Source organism: Salvelinus fontinalis, unplaced genomic scaffold (genome assembly GCF_029448725.1).
Source record: "Salvelinus fontinalis isolate EN_2023a unplaced genomic scaffold, ASM2944872v1 scaffold_0271, whole genome shotgun sequence".
In the NCBI taxonomy this organism is placed as follows: domain Eukaryota; kingdom Metazoa; phylum Chordata; class Actinopteri; order Salmoniformes; family Salmonidae; genus Salvelinus; species Salvelinus fontinalis.
In genome coordinates this window covers 131,391-147,151 of record NW_026600480.1, presented here as the reverse complement: position 1 = coordinate 147,151, position 15,761 = coordinate 131,391, and the positions used below count along the sequence as shown (strand labels likewise).

The window sequence follows — 15,761 nt, the reverse complement described above, 5'->3', positions numbered from 1 at the left end:
TACTACACCCTTATTAATAACACACTGACAACATCATGTACAACACATTTAATCATGACAGAGAGAGAGAGAGAGACAGAGAGACAGAGAGAGACAGAGAGAGACAGAGAGAGAGAAAGAGAGAGAGAGAGAGAGAAAGAGAGACAGAGAGAGAGAGAGAACCAGAGAGAGAGAGAGAGTGAGAGAGAGAGACAGAGAGAGAGAGAGAGACAGAGAGAGAAAGACAGAGAGAGAGAGAGAGAGAGAGAGAGAGAGAGAGAGAGAGAGAGAGAGAGAGAGAGAGAGAGAGAGAGAGAGAGAGAGAGAGAGAGAGAGAGAGAGAGAGAGAGTGAGTGAGATTATTGAGCTACAAAAAACAGGAAGTGAGTAGAGTCCTGACTATATAGTCTGGCTATAACAAAGTTTTGTTTCTAGGGCCGTAGTTCCTTGAGAGAGACCTGGGCTGCTGTCAGTCTGGCTAAAGTTCCTGGGGCAGTAGTTCCTTGAGAGAGACCTGGGCTGCTGTCAGTCTGGCTAAAGTTCCTGGGGCAGTAGTTCCTTGAGAGAGACCTGGGCTGCTGTCAGTCTGGCTAAAGTTCCTGGGGCAGTAGTTCCTAGAGAGAGACCTGGGCTGCTGTCAGTCTAGCTAAAGTTCCTGGGGCAGTAGTTCCTAGAGAGAGACATGGGCTGCTGTCAGTCTGGCTAAAGTTCCTGGGCCGTAGTTCCTAGAGAGAGACCTGGGCTGCTGTCAGCCTGGCTAAAGTTCCTGGGGCAGTAGTTCCTTGAGAGAGACCTGGGCTGCTGTCAGTCTGGCTAAAGTTCCTGGGGCAGTAGTTCCTTGAGAGAGACCTGGGCTGCTGTCAGTCTGGCTAAAGTTCCTGGGGCAGTAGTTCCTAGAGAGAGACCTGGGCTGCTGTCAGTCTGGCTAAAGTTCCTGGGGCAGTAGTTCCTTGAGAGAGTCCTGGGCTGCTGTCAGTCTGGCTAAAGTTCCTGGGGCAGTAGTTCCTTGAGAGAGACCTGGGCTGCTGTCAGTCTGGCTAAAGTTCCTGGGGCAGTAGTTCCTTGGGAGAGTCCTGGGCTGCTGTCAGTCTGGCTAAAGTTCCTGGGGCAGTAGTTCCTTGAGAGAGACCTGGGCTGCTGTCAGCCTGGCTAAAGTTCCTGGGGCAGTAGTTCCTTGAGAGAGACCTGGGCTGCTGTCAGCCTGGCTAAAGTTTCTGGGGCCGTAGTTCCTAGAGAGAGACCTGGGCTGCTGTCAGCCTGGCTAAAGTTCCTGGGGCAGTAGTTCCTAGAGAGAGACCTGGGCTGCTGTCAGCCTGGCTAAAGTTCCTGGGGCCGTAGTTCCTAGAGAGAGACCTGGGCTGCTGTCAGCCTGGCTAAAGTTCCTGGGGCCGTAGTTCCAAGAGAGACCTGGGCTGCTGTCAGCCTGGCTAAAGTTCCTGGGGCCGTAGTTCCTAGAGAGAGACCTGGGCTGCTGTCAGCCTGGCTAAAGTTCCTGGGGCCGTAGTTCCTAGAGAGACCTGGGCTGCTGTCAGCCTGGCTAAAGTTCCTGGGGCCGTAGTTCCTAGAGAGAGACCTGGGCTGCTGTCAGCCTGGCTAAAGTTCCTGGGGCAGTAGTTCCTAGAGAGAGACCTGGGCTGCTGTCAGTCTGGCTAAAGTTCCTGGGGCAGTAGTTCCTAGAGAGAGACCTGGGCTGCTGTCAGTCTGGCTAAAGTTCCTGGGGCAGTAGTTCCTTGGGAGAGTCCTGGGCTGCTGTCAGTCTGGCTAAAGTTCCTGGGGCAGTAGTTCCTAGAGAGAGACCTGGGCTGCTGTCAGCCTGGCTAAAGTTCCTGGGGCAGTAGTTCCTAGAGAGAGACCTGGGCTGCTGTCAGCCTGGCTAAAGTTCCTGGGGCCATAGTTCCTAGAGAGACCTGGGCTGCTGTCAGCCTGGCTAAAGTTCCTGGGGCCGTAGTTCCTAGAGAGACCTGGGCTGCTGTCAGTCTGGATAAAGTTCCTGGGCCGTAGTTCCTAGAGAGAGACCTGGGCTGCTGTCAGCCTGGCTAAAGTTCCTGGGGCAGTAGTTCCTAGAGAGAGTCCTGGGCTGCTGTCAGCCTGGCTAAAGTTCCTGGGGCAGTAGTTCCTAGAGAGAGACCTGGGCTGCTGTCAGTCTGGCTAAAGTTCCTGGGGAAGTAGTTCCTAGAGAGAGTCCTGGGCTGCTGTCAGCCTGGCTAAAGTTCCTGGGGCAGTAGTTCCTAGAGAGAGACCTGGGCTGCTGTCAGTCTGGCTAAAGTTCCTGGGGCAGTAGTTCCTAGAGAGAGACCTGGGCTGCTGTCAGTCTGGCTAAAGTTCCTGGGGCCGTAGTTCCTAGAGAGAGTCCTGGGCTGCTGTCAGCCTGGCTAAAGTTCCTGGGGCCGTAGTTCCTAGAGAGAGTCCTGGGCTGCTGTCAGTCTGGCTAAAGTTCCTGGGGCAGTAGTTCCTAGAGAGAGTCCTGGGCTGCTGTCAGCCTGGCTAAAGTTCCTGGGGCAGTAGTTCCTAGAGAGAGTCCTGGGCTGCTGTCAGCCTGGCTAAAGTTCCTGGGGCCGTAGTTCCTAGAGAGAGTCCTGGGCAGCTGTCAGCCTGGCTAAAGTTCCTGGGGCAGTAGTTCCTAGAGAGAGTCCTGGGCTGCTGTCAGCCTGGCTAAAGTTCCTGGGGCAGTAGTTCCTAGAGAGAGTCCTGGGCTGCTGTCAGCCTGGCTAAAGTTCCTGGGGCCGTAGTTCCTAGAGAGACCTGGGCTGCTGTCAGCCTGGCTAAAGTTCCTGGGGCAGTAGTTCCCTGAGAGACCTGGGCCGCTGTCAGCCTGGCTAAAGTTCCTGGGGCCGTAGTTCCTAGAGAGACCTGGGCCGCTGTCAGCCTGGCTAAAGTTCCTGGGGCCGTAGTTCCTAGAGAGACCTGGGCCACTGTCAGCCTGGCTAAAGTTCCTGGGGCCGTAGTTCCTAGAGAGACCTGGGCCGCTGTCAGCCTGGCTAAAGTTCCTGGGGCCGTAGTTCCTAGAGAGAGACCTGGGCTGCTGTCAGTCTGGCTAAAGTTCCTGGGGCAGTAGTTCCTAGAGAGAGACCTGGGCTGCTGTCAGTCTGGCTAAACTTCCTGGGGCAGTAGTTCCTAGAGAGAGTCCTGGGCTGCTGTCAGTCTGGCTAAAGTTCCTGGGGCCGTAGTTCCTAGAGAGAGACCTGGGCTGCTGTCAGCCTGGCTAAAGTTCCTGGGGCAGTAGTTCCTAGAGAGAGACCTGGGCTGCTGTCAGCCTGGCTAAAGTTCCTGGGGCAGTAGTTCCTTGAGAGAGACCTGGGCTGCTGTCAGCCTGGCTAAAGTTTCTGGGGCCGTAGTTCCTAGAGAGAGACCTGGGCTGCTGTCAGCCTGGCTAAAGTTCCTGGGGCAGTAGTTCCTAGAGAGAGACCTGGGCTGCTGTCAGCCTGGCTAAAGTTCCTGGGGCCGTAGTTCCTAGAGAGAGACCTGGGCTGCTGTCAGCCTGGCTAAAGTTCCTGGGGCCGTAGTTCCAAGAGAGACCTGGGCTGCTGTCAGCCTGGCTAAAGTTCCTGGGGCCGTAGTTCCTAGAGAGAGACCTGGGCTGCTGTCAGCCTGGCTAAAGTTCCTGGGGCCGTAGTTCCTAGAGAGACCTGGGCTGCTGTCAGCCTGGCTAAAGTTCCTGGGGCCGTAGTTCCTAGAGAGAGACCTGGGCTGCTGTCAGCCTGGCTAAAGTTCCTGGGGCAGTAGTTCCTAGAGAGAGACCTGGGCTGCTGTCAGTCTGGCTAAAGTTCCTGGGGCAGTAGTTCCTAGAGAGAGACCTGGGCTGCTGTCAGTCTGGCTAAAGTTCCTGGGGCAGTAGTTCCTTGGGAGAGTCCTGGGCTGCTGTCAGTCTGGCTAAAGTTCCTGGGGCAGTAGTTCCTTGAGAGACCTGGGCTGCTGTCAGCCTGGCTAAAGTTCCTGGGGCAGTAGTTCCTAGAGAGAGACCTGGGCTGCTGTCAGCCTGGCTAAAGTTCCTGGGGCCATAGTTCCTAGAGAGACCTGGGCTGCTGTCAGCCTGGCTAAAGTTCCTGGGGCCGTAGTTCCTAGAGAGACCTGGGCTGCTGTCAGTCTGGATAAAGTTCCTGGGCCGTAGTTCCTAGAGAGAGACCTGGGCTGCTGTCAGCCTGGCTAAAGTTCCTGGGGCAGTAGTTCCTAGAGAGAGTCCTGGGCTGCTGTCAGCCTGGCTAAAGTTCCTGGGGCAGTAGTTCCTAGAGAGAGACCTGGGCTGCTGTCAGTCTGGCTAAAGTTCCTGGGGAAGTAGTTCCTAGAGAGAGTCCTGGGCTGCTATCAGCCTGGCTAAAGTTCCTGGGGCAGTAGTTCCTAGAGAGAGACCTGGGCTGCTGTCAGTCTGGCTAAAGTTCCTGGGGCAGTAGTTCCTAGAGAGAGACCTGGGCTGCTGTCAGTCTGGCTAAAGTTCCTGGGGCAGTAGTTCCTAGAGAGAGACCTGGGCTGCTGTCAGTCTGGCTAAAGTTCCTGGGGCCGTAGTTCCTAGAGAGAGTCCTGGGCTGCTGTCAGCCTGGCTAAAGTTCCTGGGGCCGTAGTTCCTAGAGAGAGTCCTGGGCTGCTGTCAGTCTGGCTAAAGTTCCTGGGGCAGTAGTTCCTAGAGAGAGTCCTGGGCTGCTGTCAGCCTGGCTAAAGTTCCTGGGGCAGTAGTTCCTAGAGAGAGTCCTGGGCTGCTGTCAGCCTGGCTAAAGTTCCTGGGGCCGTAGTTCCTAGAGAGAGTCCTGGGCAGCTGTCAGCCTGGCTAAAGTTCCTGGGGCAGTAGTTCCTAGAGAGAGTCCTGGGCTGCTGTCAGCCTGGCTAAAGTTCCTGGGGCAGTAGTTCCTAGAGAGAGTCCTGGGCTGCTGTCAGCCTGGCTAAAGTTCCTGGGGCCGTAGTTCCTAGAGAGACCTGGGCTGCTGTCAGCCTGGCTAAAGTTCCTGGGGCAGTAGTTCCCTGAGAGACCTGGGCCGCTGTCAGCCTGGCTAAAGTTCCTGGGGCCGTAGTTCCTAGAGAGACCTGGGCCGCTGTCAGCCTGGCTAAAGTTCCTGGGGCCGTAGTTCCTAGAGAGACCTGGGCCACTGTCAGCCTGGCTAAAGTTCCTGGGGCCGTAGTTCCTAGAGAGACCTGGGCCGCTGTCAGCCTGGCTAAAGTTCCTGGGGCCGTAGTTCCTAGAGAGAGACCTGGGCTGCTGTCAGTCTGGCTAAAGTTCCTGGGGCAGTAGTTCCTAGAGAGAGACCTGGGCTGCTGTCAGTCTGGCTAAACTTCCTGGGGCAGTAGTTCCTAGAGAGAGTCCTGGGCTGCTGTCAGTCTGGCTAAAGTTCCTGGGGCCGTAGTTCCTAGAGAGAGACCTGGGCTGCTGTCAGCCTGGCTAAAGTTCCTGGGGCAGTAGTTCCTAGAGAGAGACCTGGGCTGCTGTCAGCCTGGCTAAAGTTCCTGGGGCAGTAGTTCCTAGAGAGAGACCTGGGCTGCTGTCAGCCTGGCTAAAGTTCCTGGGGCAGTAGTTCCTAGAGAGAGACCTGGGCTGCTGTCAGCCTGGCTAAAGTTCCTGGGGAAGTAGTTCCTAGAGAGAGACCTGGGCTGCTGTCAGTCTTGTCTGTTGTACTATGGCTGTGCTGTTTTGTCCTTTTAGCATATTCATTATTGCCGTGCGCATGCGCGCACACACACACACACACACACACACACACACACACACACACACACACACACACACACACACACACACACACACACACACACACACACACACACACACACACACACACACACACACACACACACACACACACACACACGAGCCAGTGATGATAGTCCACCTTGTGAATTTATACCATGTTAATCCTCCTCCTATCTTTGAGTGATCAATACCCTCCTCCTCCCATCAGTGTCAATAGCATCTATAGATCCATGTCTCGGGGTGATTCTGTTTGTGTGTGTGTGTGTGTGTGTGTGTGTGTGTGTGTGTGTGTGTGTGTTCTTCCATACTGAACTGGCCCAGGGTCTGGTAGGTAGTACTGTGTGTGTGTGTGTGTGTGGGTTCTTCAATACTGACCGGGCCCAGGGTCTGGTAGGTGGTACTGTGTGTGTGTGTGTGGGCTCTTCCATACTGACTGGGCCCAGTGTCTGGTAGGTAGTACTACATCTCTGGTCTCTTGGCCCTCCCTACCTTCAGGCTCTAACTCAACACCCCGAACACTCTGTTCTACCACCTCTGGTCTCTAGACCCTCCCTACCTTCAGGCTCTAACTCAACACCCCGAACACTCTGTTCTACCACCTCTGGTCTCTTGGCCCTCCCTACCTTCAGGCTCTAACTCAACACCCCGAACACTCTGTTCTACCACCACTGGTCTCTTGGCCCTCCCTACCTTCAGGCTCTAACTCAACACCCCGAACACTCTGTTCTACCACCTCTGGTCTCTAGACCCTCCCTACCTTCAGGCTCTAACTCAACACCCCGAACACTCTGTTCTACCACCTCTGGTCTCTTGGCCCTCCCTACCTTCAGGCTCTAACTCAACACCCCGAACACTCTGTTCTACCACCTCTGGTCTCTTGGCCCTCCCTACCTTCAGGCTCTAACTCAACACCCCGAACACTCTGTTCTACCACCTCTGGTCTCTTGGCCCTCCCACCCTTACGGGAGGGCAGCTCCCACTCAGCCCAGTCCAAGATCTTCTCTGTCCTGGCACCCTGAAGCTAGGACAGCAGAGTCCCTGTCCATCTTCCCCCTGAAGCTAGGACAGCAGAGTCCCTTCCCATCTTCCCCCTGAAGCTAGGACAGCAGAGTCCCTGCCCATCTTCCCCCTGAAGCTAGGACAGCAGAGTCCCTGCCCATCTTCCCCCTGAAGCTAGGACAGCAGAGTCCCTGCCCATCTTCTGAAAACATCTGAAACCCCACCTCTTCAAACAGTATCTTAACTAATCCTCCTCCTCACACTCCTTGCACTTGACCCCACCCCACCCCTTCTAGCTCGGAGTCTACTGACAGCTACGTCATTGAGGGAAAATGCCTGTGATATGTGGTTGTCTCACCAAGCTACCGTGAGATGAATGCACTAACTGTAAGTGGCTCTGGATAAGAGCGTCTGCTAAATTACTAACATGTCAATTTAAAATGAGTAGGAGAGAGTAGGATGAGACGACAGAAGAAGAGGAAAGAGGACTAGAGAGAGAGGAGACGTAGAGAGGAAGAAAGGAGAGGAGAAGAGAGGAGAGCAGAGAAGAGAGGAGGAGAAGAGAGAAGAGACGAAAAGAGTGAAGAGATGAGAAAAGAGGAGAGCAGAGAAGAGAGGAGAGGAGAGCAGAGAAGAGAGGAGAGGAGAGGAGAGCAGAGAAGAGAGGAGAGGAGAGCAGAGAAGAGAGGAGAGGAGATGAGAGCAGAGAAGAGAGGAGAACAGAGAAGAGAGGAGAGGAGAGGAGAGCAGAGAAGAGAGGAGAACAGAGAAGAGAGGAGAGCAGTGAAGAGATGAGAAGAGAGGAGAGTAGAGAAGAGAGGAGAGGAGAGCAGAGAGGAGAGGAGAGCAGAGAAGAGAGGAGAGCAGAGAAGAGAGGAGGAGAGCAGAGAAGAGAGGAGGAGAAGAGAGAAGAGGAGAACAGCGAAGAGATGAGAAGAGAGCGGATAAGAGAGGAGAGAGGAGACGAGAGCAAAGGAGAGGGGAGAAGAGAGGAGAGAGGAGAAGAGAAGAGAGAGGAGAAGAGAGGAGAGAGGAGAAGAGAGGAGAGAGGAGATGAGAGCATAGGAGAGGAGACGAGAGGAGAAGAGAGGAGAAGAGAGCGGAGAAGAGGAGAAAGAGAAGAGGAGAGATGAGAAGAGAGCGGATAAGAGAGGAGCGAGGAGAGAGGAGAAGAGTGCATAGGAGAGAGGAGACGAGAGGAGAAGAGAGGAGAACGGAGGAGAAGAGAGCACAGGAGAGAGATATTACCAGTGTCTTGACTCCGTACTGTTTCTCCACTTTCTCTCTGAGCTGTTTGAAGCAGGCCTCCAGGCGGTCATGGAAAGGCCTCAGAGCCTCAGTCACTTTCTCTCCATGGATACGAACTCCATCAGCTAGGTAAGGGATCTGGAAACACACAATGGACACACCAGTCATCCTAAGGGGTTTGAACACACACACTCTCAATGGACACACCAGTCATCCTAAGGGGTTTGAACACACACACTCTCAATGGACACACCAGTTATCCTATGGGATTTGAACACACACACTCTCAATGGACACACCAGTTATCCTATGGGATTTGAACACACACACACACACACACACACACACACACACACACACACACACACACACACACACACACACACACACACACACACACACACGTCAAGTAAGGGACCTCTTCACAACAAAATGGACACAAAACCCCATACCATTCCTCTCCTACTGGTGTCAGGTAGACACTGGGACTTAGCACTGTTAAGTACGGCCGAGCTCACAGCAAGTCATGGTGTGTGTGTGTGTGTGTGTGTGTGTGTGTGTGTGTGTGTGTGTCTGTAGAACCCACGCCTGCTGAGAAAGCCAAGGGAACTTGACCGTGTTCATTAAAACCCCAGTAGAATGTAGAAGGCCTGGTTGCCATAGTCACCTCACTGCCCCGTGTTCCTACTCTCTAGACACACTGTGTGTTTTCTTCTGTTATCACACTGCTCCTTTACACGACAAAGCAATGCTAAGAGCACACAGGACTGACACGGGACTGACACAGGACGGACACGGGACGGACACGGGACTGACACGGGACTGACACAGGACGGACACGGGACTGACACGGGACGGACACAGGACTGACACGGGACTGACACGGGACTGACACAGGACTGACACGGGACTGACACAGGACTGACACAATCACATCACATCACAACTTGTGACCACCGAGTAATGAGAGAGCAAAGATACACATTATAGATTCTATACATCACAACATGTGACCACCTAGTAATGAGAGAGCAAAGAGCCACATTATAGATTCTATACATCACAACATGTGACCACCTAGTAATGAGAGAGCAAAGACCCACATTATAGATTCTATACATCACAAGATGTGACCACCTAGTAATGAGAGCAAAGAGCCACATTATAGATTCTATACATCACAACATGTGACCACCTAGTAATGAGAGAGCAAAGACCCACATTATAGATTCTATACATCACAACATGTGACCACCTAGTAATGAGAGAGCAAAGACCCACATTATAGATTCTATACATCACAAGATGTGACCACCTGGCCCTAATGACACGGTCAAGTGATTCAACACATAGTATAACAGCATGACACCATCTAACAGGAGAGGGTGTCTAATGACCCACTTCCTGATCAACATGCACCTGTTAACTAACTTCCTGTTAGAACTGTTAAGGCTCCGTGAATTTGATGAGGAATTGAACAAACTGTATGGTTGAAAGAGATGGGGCTAAAGGAAGTGGCTAATAAGTCTGGCTGTACATCTGACTGGCTGACTTCCTGCAAATTGAGAAATGATGTGACTAAACTCAACAAAGAAGAAGAAGAAACGGTATTATGAAGCCAAAAACAATGATAAGAAGAGAATGATGGGGGAAAAACTTTGGAGAACTTTAAATGAAATGATGGGCAGAAAGACAAATTCAACTCCATCTTTCATCGAATCAGATGGCTCATCACAAAACCATTTGATGTTGCCAATTATTTTAATGATTACTTCTTTGGCAAAGTGGGCAAATGTAGGCAGGAAATGCCGACAACGAACAGTGAGCGTTCACATTCATGCATAAAAAATAAGAATAATGAAAGAAAAGCATTGCATATTTTTATGTTGTAAAGTTAGTGTGGGAGAGGTAGATTATTTTTTAAATTATTGATCAATAATGACAAACCTCCTGGCATTGACAACTTAGATGTAAAGCTACTGAGGATGGTAGCTGACTCTATAGCCACTCCTATCTGTCATATCTTTAATCTGAGACGAGAGGAAAGTCTTTGTCCTCAGGCCGGGAGGGAAGCCAAAGTCATTCCACTACCCAAGAACAGCCTTTACTGGGTTCTAAGAGCAAACTTATCAGATAAGTTCCTTCCAGACAAAGGCCCTTCTCCCCCGATTGCTCAGTTTGGCCGGGCGGCCATCTCTAGGAAGAGTCTGGTGCTTCCAAACGTCTTCCATTTAAGAATGATGGAGGCCACTGTGTTCTTGGTGACCTTCAATGATGCAGAAATGTTTTGGTACCTTCCCCAGATCTGTGCCTCGACACAATCCTGTCTCAGAGCTCTACGGACAATTCCTTCAACCTCCTGGCTTGGTTTTTGCTCTGACATGCACTGTCAACTGTAGGTCCTTATATAGACAGGTGTGTGCCTTTCCAAATCATGTCCAATCAATTGAATTAATCACAGGTTGACTCCAATCAAGTTGAAGAAACATCTCAAGGATGATCAATGGAAACAGGATGCACCTGAGATCAATTTAGAGTCTCATAGCAAAGGGTCTGAATACTTATGTAAATAAGGTATTTCTGTTTTTTAATACATTTGCAAAAATTTCAAAAAACCTGTTTTCGCTTGTCATTATGTGGTATTGTGTGTACACTAATGAGGATTTTTTTTATTTTATGACTTTAATCCAGAATAAGGCTGTGACGTACAAACTGTGGAAAAAGGGACGGTGTCTGAATACTTTCAGAATGCACTGCAGCTCCGTCTGGTCACTGGAGGAAGTGTATTCCCAAGGGGCGACAGCCAATCATCTTGGAGAGTTAGTTTTTCTCCAGCCAGGAGGCTCTGGTAACGGATCGTATTTGACTTTATAACAGGCTGAGTGTCCCTACAGCCAATCATCTTGGAGAGTTAGTGTTTCTCCAGCCAGGAGGCTCTGGTAACGGATCGTATTTGACTTTATAACAGGCTGAGTGTCCCTACAGCCAATCATCTTGGAGGGTTAGTTTTTCTACAGCCAATCATCTTGGAGAGTTAGTTTTTCTACAGCCAGGACGCTCTGGTAACGGATCGTGTTAGACTTTATAACAGGCTGAGTATCCCTACAGCCAATCATCTTGGAGAGTTAGTTTTTCTCCAGCCAGGAGGCTCTGGTAACAGATAGTGTTTGACTTTATAACAGGCTGACAGCCAATGGTTTAAGTGCAATTAGGTGGCAGCGCCTTATAGCAGGGATCTGTCGTCTCCTCGGGGACCCCAAGTTACGTTCTGGATCTATTCCAGAGCACCTGAATCAACTCGTCAGGTGAATCACAGAGTCCTTGATCAGGTGAATCAACTCCTCAGCTGAATCACAGAGTCCTTAATCAGGTGAATCACAGAGCCCTTAATTAGGTTGAATCAACTCGTCAGCTGAATCACAGAGTCCTTAATCAGGTTGAATCAACTCGTCAGGTGAATCACAGAGTCCTTAATCAGGTGAATCAACTCCTCAGCTGAATCACAGAGTCCTTAATCAGGTGAATCACAGAGCCCTTAATCAGGTTGAATCAACTTGTCAGCTGAATCACAGAGTCCTTAATCAGGTTGAATCAACTCGTCAGGTGAATCACAGAGTCCTTGATCAGGTTGAATCAACTCGTCAGGTGAATCACAGAGTCCTTGATCAGGTTGAATCAACTCGTCAGGTGAATCACAGAGTCCTTGATCAGGTTGAATCAACTCGTCAGGTGAATCACAGAGTCCTTAATCAGGTTGAATCAACTCGTCAGGTGAATCACAGAGTCCTTGATCAGGTGAATCAACAAGTCCTTGATCACGTGATTCAGGTGTGATATTTCAGAGCCACAACATTGTAAAATGTCAGGGGTCACCGAGGAGAGGTCAGGGGGGCACCGAGGAGAGGTCAGGGGGTCACCGAGGACAGGTTAGAAAACAATGCTTTGCAGTAATGTCTCTCCAAGAATGAGTAGAATATTCCAACAAATGATATAGTGCCCCCCTTTACTTCCTCCTTCCCAGGTTTGAACATACAACTGTTCCTTTGTTTATATAAAAACAAATATTCTTCAAGTTTTGAATAAAATAAAATCCAATAAAAAAATACACATGCTTGTGGATTAATATGCGTAAATAAGGTAAAGGCACACAAAGAAAAAATGTAATCCTGTTACAATAGATTTAGTGCAGGTCTCTGGCTGCATGCAGGCACACAAAGAGGGCTTATTTACAGTATACGCTTCCACAGCCAACAGACACTCCACCCTCACCGCTACAGTGTCTTTATGGCTTACATATTCACAGCAGCCAAAAGCCTGACTAAAGGGTTTACTCTGACAACAAAGAGGGGTGTGAAGTCTCTGGTAGAGAAGGTAGTGTGTGTGTGAGAGAGGGAGAGTGAGAGGGAGAGGGACAATGTCTGAATTAACCTACACAAGTCCTCTGAGTGTTCTAGTCTCCTATACAGAGGGAACTCTGGCCTTGTACAGCAGTAGTCTCCTATACAGAGAGAACTCTGGCCTTGTACAGCAGTAGTCTCCTATACAGAGGGAACTCTGGCCTTGTACAGCAGTAGTCTTCTATACAGAGGGAACTCTGGCCTTGTACAGCAGTAGTCTTCTATACAGAGGGAACTCTGGCCTTGTACAGCAGTAGTCTCCTATACAGAGGGAACTCTGGCCTTGTACAGCAGTAGTCTTCTATACAGAGGGAACTCTGGCCTTGTACAGCAGTAGTCTTCTATACAGAGGGAACTCTGACCTTGTACAGCAGTAGTCTTCTATACAGAGGGAACTCTGGCCTTGTACAGCAGTAGTCTCCTATACAGAGGGAACTCTGACCTTGTACAGCAGTAGTCTTCTATACAGAGGGAACTCTGACCTTGTACAGCAGTAGTCTTCTATACAGAGAGAACTCTGGCTAGCAAAGGAGATAGATACAGAGCCCAGACATACTGATAGACACAGAGCCCAGACCTACAGATAGATACAGAGCCCAGACATACTGATAGATACAGAGCCCAGACATACAGATAGATACAGAGCCCAGACATACTGATAGATACAGAGCCCAGACACAGAGATAGATACAGAGCCCAGACATACTGATAGATACAGAGCCCAGACACAGAGATAGATACAGAGCCCAGACATACAGATAGATACAGAGCCCAGACATACTGATAGATACAGAGCCCAGACACAGAGATAGATACAGAGCCCAGACATACTGATAGATACAGAGCCCAGACATACTGATAGATACAGAGCCCAGACATACAGATAGATACAGATCCCAGACATACTGATAGATACAGAGCCCAGACACAGAGATAGATACAGAGCCCAGACATACTGATAGAAACAGAGACCAGACACAGAGATAGATACAGAGCCCAGACATACTGATAGATACAGAGCCCAAACATACTGATAGATACAGAGACCAGACACAGAGATAGATACAGAGCCCAGACATACTGATAGATACAGAGCCCAGACATACTGATAGATACAGAGCCCAGACATACAGATAGTAACAGAGCCCAGACATACAGATACATACAGAGCCCAGACATACTGATAGATACAGAGCCCAGACATACAGATAGATACAGAGCCCAGACATACTGATAGATACAGAGCCCAGACATACTGATAGATACAGAGACCAGACACAGAGATAGATACAGAGCCCAGACATACTGATAGATACAGAGCCCAGACATACTGATAGATACAGAGCCCAGACATCCAGATAGATACAGAGCCCAGACATACTGATAGATACAGAGCCCAGACATACTGATAGATACAGAGCCCAGACATACAGATAGATACAGAGCCCAGACATACTGATAGATACAGAGCCCAGACATACTGATAGATACAGAGCCCAGACATACAGATAGTAACAGAGCCCAGACATACAGATACATACAGAGCCCAGACATACTGATAGATACAGAGCCCAGACATACTGATAGATACAGAGCCCAGACATACAGATAGATACAGAGCCCAGACATCCAGATAGATACAGAGCCCAGACACACAGATAGTAACAGAGCCCAGACATACAGATACATACAGAGCCCAGACATACTGATAGATACAGAGCCCAGACATACTGATAGATACAGAGCCCAGACATACAGATAGATACAGAGCCCAGACACACAGATAGATACAGAGCCCAGATACACAGATAGATACAGAGCCCAGACATACAGATAGATACAGAGCCCAGATACACAGATAGATACAGAGCCCAGATACACAGATAGATACAGAGCCCAGACACACTATACTATATCACGTTTAACTAATGCAATCTTTTGCAACATTCACCAACTAGACGTGTATTCAAGGCAGAAATCATGTTTATAAAACTGAGAACTATTGAGACTGACCCAGTTATAACAGGTCCTGGAACTATTGACACTGACCCAGTTATAACAGGTCCTGGAACTATTGAGACTGACCCAGTTATAACAGGTCCTGGAACTATAGAGACTGACCCAGTTATAACAGGTCCTGGAACTATTGAGACTGACCCAGTTATAACAGGTCCTGGAACTATTGAGACTGACCCAGTTATAACAGGTCCTGGAACTATAGAGACTGACCCAGTTATAACAGGTCCTGGGACTATAGAGACTGACCCAGTTATAACAGGTCCTGGAACTATTGAGACTGACCCAGTTATAACAGGTCCTGGAACTATAGAGACTGACCCAGTTATAACAGGTCCTGGAACTATTGAGACTGACCCAGTTATAACAGGTCCTGGAACTATTGAGACTGACCCAGTTATAACAGGTCCTGGAACTATAGAGACTGACCCAGTTATAACAGGTCCTGGGACTATAGAGACTGACCCAGTTATAACAGGTCCTGGAACTATTGAGACTGACCCAGTTATAACAGGTCCTGGAACTATAGAGACTGACCCAGTTATAACAGGTCCTGGAACTATTGAGACTGACCCAGTTATAACAGGTCCTGGAACTATTGAGACTGACCCAGTTATAACAGGTCCTGGAACTATTGAGACTGACCCAGTTATAACAGGTCCTGGAACTATTGAGGCTGACCCAGTTATAACAGGTCCTGGAACTATTGAGACTGACCCAGTTATAACAGGTCCTGGAACTATTGAGACTGACCCAGTTATAACAGGTCCTGGAACTAGAGAGACTGACCCAGTTATAACAGGTCCTGGAACTATTGAGACTGACCCAGTTATAACAGGTCCTGGAACTATTGAGACTGACCCAGTTATAACAGGTCCTGGAACTATAGAGACTGACCCAGTTATAACAGGTCCTGGAACTATAGAGACTGACCCAGTTATAACAGGTCCTGGAACTATTGAGACTGACCCAGTTATAACAGGTCCTGGAACTATAGAGACTGACCCAGTTATAACAGGTCCTGGAACTATTGAGACTGACCCAGTTATAACAGGTCCTGGAACTATTGAGACTGACCCAGTTATAACAGGTCCTGGAACTATAGAGACTGACCCAGTTATAACAGGTCCTGGAACTATTGAGACTGACCCAGTTATAACAGGTCCTGAAACTATAGAGACTGACCCAGTTATAACAGGTCCTGGAACTATTGAGACTGACCCAGTTATAACAGGTCCTGGAACTATAGAGACTGACCCAGTTATAACAGGTCCTGGAACTAGAGAGACTGACCCAGTTATAACAGGTCCTGGAACTATAGAGACTGACCCAGTTATAACAGGTCCTGGAACTAGAGAGACTGACCCAGTTATAACAGGTCCTGGAACTATTGAGACTGACCCAGTTATAACAGGTCCTGGAACTATAGAGACTGACCCAGTTATAAC

At 49.6% G+C, this 15,761-nt stretch overlaps 1 protein-coding gene across 1 annotated transcript in view; it reads right to left on the bottom strand.

Moving 5' to 3' along the window:
- Window positions 1-15,761, bottom strand: part of dock1 (dedicator of cytokinesis 1) — a gene marked incomplete at its 5' end in the record, with an annotated part of 169,401 nt that overhangs the window by 29,375 nt on the left and 124,265 nt on the right. The window contains 1 exon segment of the mRNA XM_055913173.1: window positions 7,901-8,038. Coding sequence (XP_055769148.1) covers window positions 7,901-8,038 — 138 coding nt within the window.